Raw genomic sequence first — 16,363 nt, forward strand, 5'->3', positions numbered from 1 at the left:
AGTTCCTGAAAAAGAAGGAATGGCAATGGGCAACTTTGGGAAATTTTAGCTTTTCCTTTGTCTTCTTGGTTTTGTGGAATATCTCTGTCCCTATAATCCAATCCATCTATCAACTATAACACCTACTGAAGTCAAGAATGCAAAACATAAGACTGCAAATCATGCAAAAATAACCAGATAACACACCTAAACAATTCTCTCAGAAAACACCAGAGTGCACTACTGCATAGTTGAGATGATTTACGGGCAGAATAAACATTATTATTGTCATGTGCATTTGGTCTACTTTACACACTGCAAATGGTGATTTTCTTAGTTTTGGGTACTTGCTTTTAAAGCAAACAGACCTGATGCTCAGTGTTCCTTCACACCTGAACTTCTTGGTGTTTTTCTCTGCTGTCAAAACCAGACTAAATGAAAATAGGTATCAAAAGAGAGTGGTACTGAACATGAAGTTATCCAAGATGATGCACTCGACTTAATGGTATTTGCCATCAGAAGATTCGTAAGAAAATTGTCTCTCTTGTTTGATAGATCATCCAAGAGCATTTTTCATACTCTAAGGAGACATGGAAGCTAACAGAAATGTTCATTATTAAATAACCAGAACTTTTGGTTATACAAAATTAACCATAAAATTATACAAATTAAACATAGAAGAACATTTCTTCTATATTTCCACTGTAAACCATATAATCATTCAGGCCAGAAGGCATCTTGTGAGGTTTGTAGTCCAACCTTCTGCTTAAAGCAGGGTCACAGTGAATTCAGACTATGCTGCTTAAACTGTGTCTAGCTGGTCCTGAAAATCTCTGCAGACAGAGATTCCAGAGCTGCTCTGGGGAGCCTGATCATGTATTTATCCTCCTCACAGTGAATGTTTTTCCTCACACCAAGTCAGAACCCTACCTGCATCAAGTTGCAACCATGATTTCTTTTTCTCCTATCACAAAAGCCAGTGAAGACCTCATCATACATATGATACGTAGGATACACCTCATCATACATATCAGGGTGTAGCTATAAGGTCCCCCCCAAAGCCTCCTCCAGGCTGAACAAGACACACCCCCTTGGCTTTTCCTACCAGGAGTGTGCTCCAGTCCTGACTATTCTGATGGCTTTCCACTTACACTCACTCCAGTCTTTCTTGGATCATAACTATGTGTGTTACATACATATCCTTTTACACACGGGTTCTCCAAATGCATAATTCTACTTTTCTTTGAGGCTTAGTTTGTCAAAGTGGTGAATATTCATGATGTCTCTGTGGGAACCTAAACGTGAGGCTCTTGAAGGAGGTGGACTGCCTCACATTGCACCAAATTAGCAGCAGAAGCAGTTGGGTATCAGGGCTCCCTGGTTGCAGGATTCCAGACAAATGTTTTTGCCTGCTGTTTCTGTCAAATAAATAAAGACAAATTCTACCTCCAACTTGAGCGGATTTCCTGAGGTGCTTACGTATATGGGGACTAACAGGTTAAACTAAAATGAATGGAACAGCAGGTTTCATTCATGCATGAGGTACTGGAAGGTTGCATTAGACTCGCCACAAACACCTCTCAATTCATTCTTTCATTAATGAACAGCACTTTCATACCAAGAAGGTTACTGAAATGTCGTAACTGTATGTTTCTAGTGCTAAACACAATTAAATAGTAATGTAGCTGATACAGTCACAGCACTGTTACAACTAATGTGGGAGACTTCACATACCATCCAGATTTTAAGCATTTTTAAAGTAAGATCATAAAACTGACTTGCTGAGGGTGCATAGTATCACCTAATGAAATGCAGTCCAAGTCATGCATCACTTTGGTCCCAAAACCTTAACCTATTTGAAAAATTTAGTGCTTGTATTTTGGACCCTGAATGTTTTACAAAAAGTATTTCATGAAAGAGGGGCCTTTGGTGCAAGTCCGTTCGATTTCTGGTTCTAACAGTGAAGCTTCAGGTGGTCATTTCAGACCACAGAGTGCCAAGTGCAGAGCCCTGTGCAGCAGAACTCTGCTCTAGTGAAATGTGATAAAAGTTCCTCAGGAATCACAGAATCCCGAGGGTTGGAAGGGACCTCAAAAGATCACCTAGTCCAACTCCCCTGCAAGAGCAGGGTAACCTAAAGTACATCACACAGGAACTTGTTCAGGCGGGCCTTGAATATCTCCAATGTAGGAGACTCCACAACCCCCCTGGACAACCTGTTCCAGTGCTCTGTCACTCTCACAGTAAAGAAGCTCTTTCTGATGTTAATGTGGAACCTCCTATGCTCCAGTTTACACCCATTGCCCCTTGTCCTATCACTGGATATCACTGAAAAAAGCCCAGCTCCATCATCCTGACACCCACCCTTTATATATTTGTAAACACTGATGAGGTCACCCCTCAGTCTCCTCTTCTCCAAGCTAAAGAGACCCAGCTCCCTCAGCCTCTCCTCATAAGGGAGGTGTTCCACTCCCTTCATCATCTTTGTGGCTCTGCGCTGGACTCTTTCAAGCAATTCCCTGTCCTTCTTGAACTGAGGGGCCCAGAACTGGACACAATATTCCAGATGCGGCCTCACCAAGGCAGAGTAGAGGGGGAGGAGAACCTCTCTTGCCCTACTAACCACACCCTTTCTAATGCACCCTAGGATGCCATTTACCTTTTTGGCCACAAGGGCACATTGCTGGCTCATAGTCATCCTCCTGTCCACCAGGACCCAATAGTGCACTAGCAGTTTTGATCTCTACTAAGTGGAATCAACAATGGCCACATACTAAGGACTGTATTATCAAGAGTTCTACAAGTGTCAGACAACTTTGCTGCCTTCTGTGCTCCATGCATATACATAAAAGAGTCTTCTGTTCGTAAACCAATGAAACCTTCTCTTTTCTGCTGCTATCAGTACAGTGGGTGACGGATTCTGCCAGACTTCTCTAAATGCAAAGCACTGTCTCATTTTTGAGGGCATTACTGTTGTAGTGGATACTGTTGCAGAACAGTCACTCTCTAGAGTCGGTATGCATCATACAAGAAAAGTTTTAAAATGTTTTAAAAGCACATCCCAAGGAAATCCTCAGCCTCCCCTTAGTGTTTCCAAATAGTTCCAATTGTAGCTGAAGAATGTAACTGATGTTTGCAAATGGATTACGTTAATTTCTATGACAAAAAGTGAATAGGGGTACTGCTACACTTTTTATATATTCACTGCACAAGAGCCTGGCAAGGCTTATAATTGAAGTTATAAATGAAGATCAACCACATTAGATTTAAGGCTGACAAAAATACAGACTTGAGTTTGCATGTTATCAGCAGCCAAGCTCTATTTCTACACTGATCCCGTGTTCACTGCTTGCTGTTCCTTTTCATATCTTTTCAAGAGGTTTGGGAACTGAAAATTATTCCAGTTTTGGTATAAGGTACAAACTTTAGTGATTTGACAATTACAATCTGGAATTATCAAGTGAGAATTACAAATCTGTGAGTAAAATTGGAGTACTTTAAGTACCCTGCAGAAACTGTTAACGGTAAATATAGAGCACCACTAATTTGTGTGGTAGGAAGTTTTTCCAGTTATATCCCTGCTGTGAAGCTCCCTTGGGAACAGAAGGGATTACTCTTAAAAAATAAACTGAATATAAATCTCTGACAACAGGCTACTAGGTCTGTTTTGAGTTTTGATGAGATTTATGCAAGTGCCCAAGTGAATAGATATGAATTACCTTTCAGAATGTTTACTGAACCCAAACAGTACGATTTCCACTAACAGATGCTAGTAACAGTGAACTCTGCAGATGCATCACAGACGAACACTTCTGATCCACTGTGTTTGGAAATTCTTACATTACTCTTCTATTTCTCCAATCCTTCCTCCCTGCTGTCTGTAACTTATCATTGCAATATAAATGTAATCACACTGAAATATTAATATTAATGAAAACATGTTCACAGTGGGAAAATAATGACTCAGGCTTGTAACTTCTCTTACATATTCCACCAATGATCTCTTAAGAAACAAGCATCAAATACTATGATTTTATACAAGTAGCACCATTTAAAATTGTAAGAAAGCACACTGCATATGTTTTTATACATTTTATTGCTTCTAATAACTGTAGCATCGTTTACAGCTTTCATCTCCAACACATTGAAGAGAATCAGCACAAAAAACTATTCAAGTTCAGCACTCCTGAAGTGGAACTTTGGTTACAGAAGCGCTGTACACCTTGGTGTGTAACAGACCTAAGAACAGTCAGCTCATCCAAACACTTTAAGTACAGTCACTCCTGCTTCATGCATTTTTCAGGGCTGTCTGAAGCTTCATTTTAGGGGTGTAAAAAGAAGAAAAAGCTACAAGATTTACAGAGATGACTAATTTTTAAACCAAAGTTCTTATATCTAAATTATTAAACTACAGCAGGGGCCCTTCTTCAGCTGTAAAAATTTTGCTCTGCAAAACAAAGAAGAAAACAAGATTATTCACTTTGCTGTATCAAGTACAAGGAAGATCAGCAGCAGCCTAAAGACTTGCTGGTTCATACTGCCTCTATTCCCATTTCTGTCAAAATCGGGCCAGATTCAGCCACCAGCTCCTGAGCTGAAATGGAAGTGGATATAAACCCAACCAGTTCTGCGAGGGCTTTGCCTTTTTAAATCCTGGCTGAAAACCTGAGAAGTGCCAGACAAGCATCTGCATGCAATCCCCTATTGTCTCCACAGAAACTTGCAGACTCACAAACCAAGACAGTCCATTTGGTTTTACTCATTTCTTTTAGTTGCTTATGAACTACTTCTTAAAGTGAAAATTGTTAATAATTAACTAGCCATTGTGATGAACAAGCTTTATCCTCTGAATTTCTGAATGTAGGTTTAAATTGTTCTAGCTGATGCATTTGTTATTTGGCTTACTTCACTGGCTTAAATATGAAAGCACAAGAGGGAAGGAGTAACAGAAGGCAGAAAACAAGCCCAATTTAAACAGGTAGAACTGAAATACCATAGAATTAATAATACATAGAACAAACATCTCAGTACACACTGAAAACCTCACAGGAGGCTGTGAGGTAGTCCTTAAGTAGCAACCATCACTGAAGTTTAAGTTCTCCAGCCCCTCAGAAACCACAGTACAGGCTTTGCCATGTTAGATTTCAGTAAATGAGCCTAGAACCTCCCTCCACAGCCCTGAAAGACCCCCGGGATCAAAATAAAACAAAATTACAACAGGATTATGCTTAGGTGTATTCTGCTGTGCTTCAAGGTGGGAGTTTTACCTGAAGTGAACCCTTAACCTCTGAAGAGTCCAATAATGTAGGAGCAGAAACCATGCAGGGATTCCCAGCAATGTTCCCGGGCCAGCTTCATTGCTTCTGTTTCATTTTCAGACCCTTGACTATGTTGGGTTGGTTTTATAAGTGGTAGTATTGGAGGTTTTAGTATTTTCTTAATAGAGCTTTTCCCTGCTCCCCTTCCAGAAGTGGAAGTTCTCTGGGCTGATTTGACCTGGTTTGCTGCATCTCCTGGTTCCATACCAGCAGCTATTTGCTTCATGAGAGCTGCTGAGGGAGCCTTCTGGCACATGGTGATCTTCAACACCTGTGTGGATTCACAGGCGTGTGGGAGCTTTCTAAGTTCCATGGCGATCTGGTTCCAGTAAATCTTTGGGTTGTTTATGAAAGCACGACAGACTGATGGCTTGCCAGTGAATTCACACCAGTAGGTCATGCCTTGGCTTTTGCATTCAATTCTAAGTTTCATCTCCTCATCCCCATTCATGGTCATTGTGCAGACATCTTTGGTTTTAGTCCGAAAATTGATTACTTCACCATTGCTTCTTTTCTTTGGCTTCAACTTCTGTCCCAGTCCTCCCGTGCTACAGATCACTACTAGGAAAAGAAGAGCAAAACTTTTCATGGTGAGAGGTGACTGAGATCCTTGAGCAACACGATCCAAAATAACTGAAAGCATGAAGTGGCTGCTCACAATTTAAAGGCTTGGTGCACAAAGGAGCCTCTTACCAGGGGAACATGGGATGGAAGGTTTATTTTTTTTAAATAAAAATAATAAATCACACTTCAGTAAGCATGTGCCATAATTTATAGCCTGAGGGAGTGTCGAATAACCTGTGAACTCCCAAGAAGGTAACAGGACAAACCTTGTAAATGCAGTTAAATATAGAGTGATAGTTGTATAACAGAGAAGCACATTCCTATCCAGGATGAACATGTCATATTTGATTTGAACAGATATTTTCCATTTTCCACCTGCTTTATAGCCAGCTATCTTCATGCCAGAGCTTGTAAGACCATATTGAAGTAAAAAAAGATAGAAGTGCCAAAGCAATCTATACAGCTACATCTGGGTGATTAGAATGTGTCTTACTAATAAAGGCTGATTTGTGGAATGGGTTTTCTGTGGATTTGTACAGTAAGGATCCAACGTTAACACTTCATCAGAACATGACAAATGTCAGCACAGTGGGGGACACGTTGAAGAATCAACTACACATACTTTGAGCTGTGAAAGACTTTTAGACTTGCAGTTTTCAAGCATGGTAAGGAATAAAGGTTTAGCAAAATAAGGTATTACAGGCCTAAACATAAACCAAACATTTGGAAGTGTATCATCATTGTCACACCATGGGTTGTTTCCAGCCAACAGAGCAAGACAACAGAGCTAGCTTATCATGGGTCTCAGCAGCAGTGAAGAGACCCCAGAGTATGTCAGATATTTGTGTTTCATCATCTTCCACTTCTTTTCCTAAACAGATATTTTCCTCCTCATAATAAATGTGCTGTAAAACTGCCATAAAACAAAGGCAAGAGAACAGAAATGTATTACTGCAGAGTCCTGTACTAGCAGTTTCTGCTGTAGCAAGTAAAAGCAGAGCTAAGGAAAATCATGGTAACTCTCTTGGCATCCAGGAGGTCATGTGAAGAATCCCTTCCACACTTCTGCAAGTCACAGGACATTTCTGACTAATAAGACCCCAGCAGACATGTATGATACACCAAGTCTGACCTGAACAGCTTCCGGAATGGTGAGCATATAATTTAAGTATGCTTGAATAACTGGCATGCTAGAAACCCTGAGTGTAAGAATGGCCATACACAATGGAATAGAACACCATTTTGTATACCTACCAGTTCAATAGGCATCAATAAAGAAAATAACAAGGTAAAACCATTCATTTAACACAAACAGCGAAGCAGAATGGAAAAATAAAATTGCAAAAGGGGCTTCTCTAACACTTGACAGTAGAGTCCCTGGCTGCTGTGGCATCCCAGCTTGTCCGGGAGTTGTCTGCTTGAAGATAGAACCACTTGGAACAGCCATTTTGGGTAGCCTGAACCTCATTCTTCCAGTAAGCGTGCCATGAAGTTCCCCATGACTAAACACCATTTGTCAGAGAGAACAACATAGCTTTCTTTCCATCTCCTCTCTAAGGTGATTTTAATAACATTTTTAGTAGAGGTCTCATTTCTAGCTTCTTGCCATTTGTTCCCCCAACTGTCTCTTTCAAAGGACAATGATGAGCCTCCCCAGCCTTAGAGTCTCAAGTTTTAGAAGAAACAGCAATGGTACAAACCTACTTCAGATTCACAATTCACTCTTCTATTGTTTTCTGGAGGTCTTCTCGCCCATCATCCATCCAGCCAGAAGAATCTTGTTGCCTACCTCACACTTCATTTCACCGCACCTTTATTTCAAGAATTTCAAATCCCTACTGCAAGCAGTAAAATAACTATTAATATCTGACAAACAAATGTATTACTTACACTTGGTTATGCATAACAGCAGTGACAGTTCCTAGGTTAGAAACTAAGCCATTCATCTCTCTTGTTCTAATAATTGTCAGAATTCAAAACTACTTAAAAGTTACTTTATACCAGTTTCAGATCTCTTGTTCTGAAAGTTTTTAAAGTGCAATAATGGAAATAAAACAGACTACAGGGACAAATACCAAAGCTTGGACTCAAGAGCACTGCTATATTTATGTATTAGAGCTAATATGTTAATGCTCAGTGTTTGTCTTGCTCCCATCTGGCATGTACGTCCCCTGTCTGCCTGTGCATCACATGAAACAGCTCACAGTCTGTTGTATCAGTGGAAAACAACTGTCCTTTTAAAGTTAAGCCAGGATGCCAGAAGTGAATTACAGGAGCAGAAGAACTGGCAAATATTTAATTCTGCTGTCACTGCTACAGCACCACCAACAACAGGCAAGTGGTAACACCTTGAACACTTGCAGGTTATACCGGTACCCTCTACAACTCATTAGCTCAAATCCTTCCATCTCTGCATAATCTCTGTGGAAGCTGGAAGCTCCCCCACTCAATATTTTTTCAGTTCTTCCTGTTCCAGTTCTTAGTCTCTTGTGTTGCTTAAGCTAAAGTCATTAAAAGAAGTCAAATATAGCAGAAATATTTAATCATGGTAAAAAAAATAATTTTCATAAGAAGTTAACTCAGTGCATGTCTTCTGAGACAGGTCTACGCAACAAAACAATTGAGAACCAAACACCAGGTAGTTAAGCAACTTCTTTTTTATTTAAATGAACTGGGAAACTGGGAATTTTCTCAAATTAAAAATAGAAACTTTTAAAAATCTGCAGTTCTGAACATTACATATACACATATGCTACATACTGGCAATTAGAAATGTTTCCATTTATGACCTAAAACTGAAAACTTTAAGGTTATTCCAGGTTAAAGACTGGTATCACTTTTCAGCAAGTCTTAACAATTACATGACTGTTTGACAGAATTACCCCTACTTCAAGCCAATGAAACTTGTTGGTGACAAAGTTAACAATGCTGATATATGAAGAGACAATATTTTAGATCAATATGTGCAATTAATTCACCCACCTTAATGTTTTACTCTAGTAACAGAGATACTTTTGGGCCCTGTTGATGAATTCTGCTGTTAATTCACCAATGCAACTGTATGCCTAAATTCAAGGCAGTAACTTTAGTAGTAAACATGTTAACTCCAATTGTGAAACACATTTGAGTTTCAGTATTAGAAATCATATTTTTAAATTATTTAGCAAAAAAATAATATTGCTGCCCCCTGAAAGAGTCACAGCTTAACAGTGGTGCTATTAAGAACATCACAGAAGTGAGTGTGAATGAGGAAAAGGGAGGCAGAAAACGTAAAGCATTATAAAAATCACCCACATGTGGCATTTCTCATGCTCTTTTTGAGTACTACTGAACTCTAGAAAGCTTAGCTTTTGCACTATATTATGCATCACGGACACTCCCAACCCTCCCACCCAAAGAGTTTCAAAACAAACTTCTCCAAAAAATTCCCTTTTAGGTCTACACTGTGAAACCCACTAAATATTAAATAATTAAAAAAAAGAGAGGAAGCAAAACAAAACTGCAACTGAAGTTTTCAGAGACACAAAGAGACACTGTGGATCCCATTACACTTCAAATTTAGTCCAAAGTGATCATTCAAGAGCACCAAATAGCAACACTGATCATGCTGGTAAATTTGTGAAGACCACTATACAAGATTAAAATCTTAACTAAACACTTAAGTCTTAAGAAAAATGTATATACAAAAGTCTCTGTATACAAAATGCATTTTTATGTAAACGTGTATGTACTGTGTTTAACACAAATCAACAATTTAAGATAAGAACTTGACCAGTTGTCAGAGGATTGCTAGGCAAAGACTGTTAATCTAATTAATTTATATTCTGTGATGTAAGGTAAAAAGCCCAGTGTAAAAAAGTAAAAAACAAAAACTGTTTTAATTCAAGCTTTGAACAGTGGTATTTAAGAGGCAGTGCCCTGATTGCAAAATATTCTGTACAGTAGTTTATGGCATAACATTCAATAGTACAATTGGGATTTACAGTACGGGCGACATAAAACAAGTGGCTCAGGATTTAGAAGATGAATGCAAATGCCAGTACACTTGGAAGAATAATGATATATTCCCACAGAAGAATCTCGAGCCTCATTTATATAGCCTGGAAATAAACACAAAAATAATTCAGGGAATCTTTATGAAGACAGAATTATAATGTAATTTAAGTAGAATTAGGCATAGGTTTTCACATGGATATCAATATGGTTCAATAAGTAGCTTATTTTTTACTTTTACAACTTAAAATACTCATGTTACGGAAGGCAGAGAAGCCTTCTTAAAAATAGTAAAGTAGTAATAACCTAGAATTGGCTTTAAAAGCTCATTACTTACCCCTTCATGTTTCCAGTATGTGTTACCACTGTTCCACAGAGCTATACAAGAAAAAAACACAAACCAAAACCATCATTTTCTTTTGCCCGCCTTTGGAACAGAAATACGGTGTCTGACTTAGGCGAGACAAGCTCAGTTGGCATGAACTGTTCTCAAACTTGTACCCACTTAAGCAAGAATTGTTCCAAAGAGGATGAAATAGATTCATGGTTTTCTCGACCAACCTTTCTTTGTTATCTTTATTTCATGATAGAAAGAAATGCTTGGATTACTATTCACCACCACTACTTTGAGAACTTAACCTAGCCTCCCATTTTGCTCTCATAAAAACGATGGCAGTATTTGAGGTTATTTGTATCTTTGGCATGTATATAAAAACACCAGTGTGAGATACATATATAATAATAAATATACCTTATAGACATCTCATACTTGTATTTACGTATTTCATATATATAAAGAAAAATATTGGCTTCTCTTTCCAACAAAATAATCCATCTGATTCTGAAGGACAAAAAACCCCTATGGGATTCTTCACACCTGCAAAAGTGCAGGTGTACAGAAATCTATTTGAATTCATGTCTCAAAGTATCTCCCAAAATAATTCATAGGAAATGAGAAAAAGGAAGGGTAGCATAAGAGTGAAGAGTTTGCCAAAATGAAAATTAGAAACAAGACTCTATTTGCTGTGGGAATCCCAGATTGAGGAATTTAAAAAGCATGGTTCTCTCAATTAGCAGTTTTTCAAATTATCTCAGCATACAGAAGTCAGCATTGCTGAATCTCTACATTTTATTATGGCAGCCCATTTTGAGTAACTTAAAACTTAAGATTTAGGAAAATAAAGTCAAGACTGAACTAGTGGGTCTTTGTTTAAATTATTATTTTAGGTTAGTAATTTTTAGCTAGTAATTTTTAGCTTATTCAGAAGCACTGTATTAACTATTCATCAACCACTGAAATATCACAGAAAACATACCATGAATGTCAAGAATATTAACATTCATATTAAAGATTCAAAGATCAGAAAGGCACTTCTAAGACCTGAACAATTATTAGTTTCCTCTTCTGTAAAATATCTACAATTCTTTGCACTGAGAGCCCTTAGATATGCCAGAAGAAAGTATTCTTGAATTAAGCACACTGTAGGTTTTAATACCCAGAGAGTACCCTTAAGTTGAGGAACATATCATGACAATTGTAACCGCAAGTATCCCTAAAAATATTGTTATATATAAAAATTTCCTTCAGAAGTAATCAAGATTTGGTCAGCAAATTAATTATTGTTAAATAGAGTTCTAATAAATAATAACATACACTTGATTCAGCCATAAAATATGGCATGACTTCCAAACTGTGAGTTCTCTTGGTATTTTACCCATTATGGAAGGAACTTCTCTACCAATACTCAACCTATACTTTCAGTCACAAGGTAACAAGTTAAGGCACAGTGAGCACAGATTTCAATTGTAAGTTAGAGCCTTCCTTAAGCAACTCAGATATTTTGCAACCTTGAATATCAAAGCTGTGGGACCCGCTATGCTATCCCTATGGAAACTGAAAGTCTCACAGTAGCTAAGGTTTTACAGCACAGAAGTTGCAGATAGAGAAAAGAACTCACACCCCTCCTTTGTAAACAAAACTCAACTTTCTTATTTTGTGACATTACACTAGTTCCACCCATGCAGAAACACCCACTTTCTCTGTTCATGCTTTCTGCATACCCTGCATCACTTGCCTTTTCCACAGGAAAAGCTCCTCTTGTCACAATCCAAGAACTGAAACAATTTGGGATTAAGAATGCACTCCATCCTAACACTTTCAACGACTATCAGAGTATTTTGATGTGTTTATCAATTTAGGACCATCCACCAGTCTAGATAAATACCTAATCACCTGTATTTTAAGATCTAATTTTGGCAATTGCTTTGTTAAGTTGCTAGAAATGATGGCAATATCTGCTGCTATGTAAAGAATATTGGAGAAATATAAATCATACAGCATTTGCTATAGTGAGTAACCATGCAAAAAAACCCCCACATAAATAAGTGATTCTCTTTAAAACGTGCAGAAAAGTGGATAGGTGATTAATATAGTAGATTAAGTAAGGACACATGAAGGCATGCAGTTTCAGACTTGGTTTACCTTGTAAAAACAGGATTGTGTATACCATATAAATGCTCTTTATGATAACCATTATTACCATTTTCCGTACTGTAATAAAATAAATACACCAAGAAAGACCATGTTAACTATAAAATGTGCTATATACAGTATGGCTTCTAAGACATGTACATGGATGTCAGTATTATATGCAAAGATAAACTGTGTCTGTACAATAGAGCATACTTTTCCTTTATAACATTCAGGAGTTGTGGCATAATTATAATTTTATATTTTTTAAATACTTTTATATATTCTCCAAAAATTAAGTATTTTGGTATTCTTGAGTTGGAAACTCTAATATAATCTATATTGTCTGGTGAAACAGAACACGTTACCTCATTTGAAGTAACAAGTTATGTGAAAAATATAAACCCTCCCACCAGAATAATATAATTGTAACAAATACCAGCAAAAATGTCTTACGTTTTCATGGGTATAGTTTCACCACTAAAAAAAACACAGAAAAGGAGGAGTAATTAACTAGACACTAATAAGTGAGTAATTTTAGCTGTACATGCCTGTTTCTGCTCCACTGACTAGTGAATGTGTAATGAAAAATGACCAGTGTGAAAACTGAAAAATGCAGTGCACAGGCTAACTGAACAATGAGCAAAACCAAAGAGCAGAAAACAGTGAAAACAAAACTGGTGGGAAAATGTGCAAGAACAGTTATCATAAAGTAAAATGCCAAGTCCCTGAGACAGAGGAACTGCAATTGAAAAAGGAAAGACTCGTTAGGAATAACTAAGACAGAAAGAAAGCAAAAAGTTAATTCAAGAAGATTACAAAGCAGGCATAATTCACCTTAACTGGTTGCTTAGCAAAGCTAACCACTTGTACATTTAGAATACATTTATAAAATCACTGCATACAAAACTCTGAAAACCTCATTCTGAAATAAGTTTCTCAAAGTCAGGGCTGACACTATCTGCACAGAGTCATAGCAAGTCAAGGCAACCACATCCCACCTGCACAAAGCACTGTGCAGGCACCAACCCAAACCTGCAATACTTTACAAGAACATTCAGTCCTAATCTGACCACGCAGAAGGTTTCAGGATTATAGTGCCTCTATGTGAGATACTACAAAAATATTTCAACCCATGTGCCATTTAGCTTACTTAGGAGTATATACTTACTCATCATATACATCCTCTGTATCCATTCTACGATAGTATTTGGAGAGTTTCACAGCAAAAATTATGGCAGGAATTAAAAATATTGAAGAGCCTCCCAAACCAAACCAGAAGGTATTCTGAAACAAAGCAGAATCCAGGAAAAAGACATTGATATTCTAATCATTATTACTGGAAGAACACAGCCAAAATTAGTGGCACTGGTATTATGGATTAACTGAAGCTCCTTATACTAGCATTGAGCAAGGCATGTTAAGTATCCTCTACTGTCAATGTGAACTAAAGTAAGAACAGCACTGTCCTCAAATGTAGCCAAATAGAAATGTGTCTGAAGTTGCTCTAAGCTATACAGCCATAGTGCCCCAAGAAGTTATTTCAATGTACTCAGCCTTGGGCGAGAAAGTAATTTTGCGTCTCAGCATTAATTTACCAGTCACATTTTTTATTTCTCCATTCTTGGTATTTTAAAGTATTCATCTTTCTCATGGTTGTTTCTCAAAATCCAAGTTTCCAGCACTTTCTCAAGGTACTTTTAAACTTGCTAACTGCAGCCTGTTTGTGTAACTCATTTCATTATCATACAGTTGAACTGAGTTATCACCAGATGTTAAAAAGATAATTTTTCAAATTTGATTTGTATTGGCTGGAGGCATTTTGACTTTTAAGTGACTCAGCTAAGTTCTATCATCAGGAAAATCATGGTCCATCTCCCACCAGATGGCTAGTCTAGGGCTACACAAAGAAGAACAGAAGCTCTGTAATGTGCAAGATAATCGATGATTCTGCCAGGTTAGGAGGTTTATGTGGTTAAGCATTATCAAGGTTAAGCATTTTGTGGTTAAAGTACTATCAGGGTTTGAATGCTTTGGCTTTGATTTATTATACACATTTACTCTTGGTATAATTAGGACCTTGTTACTAGTGCCATAAAGCTAAGCAATAGCTAGGAGATATTTTAGGTAGTTTCCAGGCATGTGGCTTCTTATGCTCTCTTTAATACATACTGCCCTCTTGCCAAGGTCTTTTGGCACGATGAAAAGCCAATACTGCCCTTATATATTGCAACCAGTCACGCTCCAAGTCTCCATTGTATACAAATGAATCAAGGTCTGCTACATGTCAAGTGATAAAACCTCATTCAGGTTTTCTAGATTCCAGGGAAGATACCTGAGAGAGTTTTCCCTTCCTATTTCTCACTTCCTTCCCCCACTCCCTCTCCTTAAGTCAGAAACAGTTACAGCTGAAACTTCAGATCTTTATGCTTTTCCATTTCAAGGTCATTCAGAATCAAGTAATCAAGCAATCAAACAGAAACCCAGCTATTTTTTCCATAACTTTTATTCCAAACCAGTAGTACTGTATTTACTTTGCAATTCAAGTTGTAAGAAATTTAATAAGAACAGTTAATTTTACAGCATTCTCGCTAATAGAAGCCTAAGTTTACAGGGAACATAAAACAAGTCCAGAACTGCTTTGGCTTTGGATTTGATCCAGATCTGAACATTTTTTCCCCCCTGCATAACTTCGAACATGACACTTTATTATCGTACTTCAGAACAGTCTAGCCAGAATAATTAAATGCAGATGTACGTTCAAAGAATTTCCCACTGCCCCAATTCTGAATAACAGAAAATATTCCTTACCACAGAATCAGTTATATAGCTGCATAGAAAAATATCTACTGCTGTATCTATCACATTGGCAATAGGCTTGCATGCTGCTACCTCCATGGCAATCTGAAAGACATTAAAAAAGTATCTAGTTCAAAGTATGTAACAGAATAAAATAAGAATCTCAAAACTTGCTTATAGTTACAGATGCTGTTGATTAAATTGTTTTCCCTCACCCCATCCAAACTCCAGTGGGGGTATGCTATCAACTGAACATCTCTAAAACCTCAGCTTACTTTCTTAAAGGCTACAGCTGAAGAAAGAAAAATAAAACAAGATGCTAATGACATCAATTTGAACTAAGCAGGGACATGCTCAGTGCAGTATTAGCACAAATGCTAATGGCAGATTTCAGACTAGCCCTGGAAAAAAATACAGTTTTTACATCTTATTCCAATCAACACAACTCATCATTTCTGTTCTATTTCAAACACAACAGAACTATTTACAGAAGACAAGTTTTCCCCTCCATAGTACGTACATATCTCTTACAAACTGAAACTATAAAACATACTATTAAAGTAACACGATGATTATTATCATCCAGATTTTTCACATTCTTTCAAACACAGCTTCTCTCAATGAAGTTAATGCATCTTACCGACTCCTTGACCCACTCAACGTACTGCTCAAAGTAGCCAACAATGGTATCCATGTACTTTTTTGTCTCCTAGGAACAGAAAAAAGTGAAGTGAATAAAAGTAAGTGAAACTTTATCTCCATAACATCATAAATTAGTGTACTTTAATTAACTAAAGCTCACCTGTACAATAACTAGAGAAGCGTTGTTATTTATGAGAAGCTGGGCAGCATTAACAGCACTTATGACATTTTTCACCTTAACCTGGAGAGGAAGAGTCAGTGTTTAACATAAATAATTCCTTTTCAGGCTGTTACAATGGCTCTGCAGACATTTTTGGGACCCTATTCTCTTTAAAAACCAATGTTACTGTCCTGTCAAAACATGCAAATCCAGACAGAACATGAGCCGGCCTATAGATTCAAGATCACCTGTCAAAATTCTCTCACTACTATAAAAGGAAGACATTGGTGGTTATAAACAGTATCTTTTCCTGAATCCTATGTTACCAACTTATACACTAGATCAGCTTTCTCTTTCATTCTCTTTTCTTTCTGTAAAAGTAGAAACACATACACTGCACAGCAAGAATACAGTGCCCATATACTATTACAACTCTTA

General features: G+C 37.5%; 2 protein-coding genes across 2 annotated transcripts in view; both read right to left on the minus strand.

The window, feature by feature from the left end:
- Positions 1–4,565: 4,565 nt before the first annotated feature.
- Positions 4,566–5,907, minus strand: FGFBP2 (fibroblast growth factor binding protein 2). Its single transcript, XM_005148477.3, has one exon. It carries the CDS (start codon positions 5,884–5,886, stop codon positions 5,260–5,262), a length of 627 nt encoding a protein of 208 aa, XP_005148534.1. The 5' UTR covers positions 5,887–5,907; the 3' UTR covers positions 4,566–5,259.
- A 2,593-nt stretch (positions 5,908–8,500) lies between these two features.
- PROM1 (prominin 1) overlaps positions 8,501–16,363 on the minus strand; it is a 66,585-nt gene continuing 58,722 nt past the window's right edge. Inside the window, exons 20-25 of the mRNA XM_034064912.1 lie at positions 15,926–16,006; positions 15,764–15,832; positions 15,136–15,228; positions 13,496–13,611; positions 10,192–10,232; positions 8,501–9,961 (exon numbers count right to left, since the gene is read on the minus strand). Coding sequence (XP_033920803.1) covers positions 10,214–10,232; positions 13,496–13,611; positions 15,136–15,228; positions 15,764–15,832; positions 15,926–16,006 — 378 coding nt within the window. The 3' untranslated portion in view covers positions 8,501–9,961; positions 10,192–10,213. The remainder of the gene's footprint in view (positions 9,962–10,191; positions 10,233–13,495; positions 13,612–15,135; positions 15,229–15,763; positions 15,833–15,925; positions 16,007–16,363) is intronic.

The sequence above is a fragment of the Melopsittacus undulatus genome, chromosome 7 (assembly GCF_012275295.1).
Source record: "Melopsittacus undulatus isolate bMelUnd1 chromosome 7, bMelUnd1.mat.Z, whole genome shotgun sequence".
Lineage (NCBI taxonomy): Eukaryota > Metazoa > Chordata > Aves > Psittaciformes > Psittaculidae > Melopsittacus > Melopsittacus undulatus.

Excerpts from the sequence above, each read along its gene's own strand:
- FGFBP2 (XM_005148477.3), bottom strand. The coding sequence starts at position 5,886 with ATGAAAAGTTTTGCTCTTCTTTTCCTAGTAGTGATCTGTAGCACGGGA.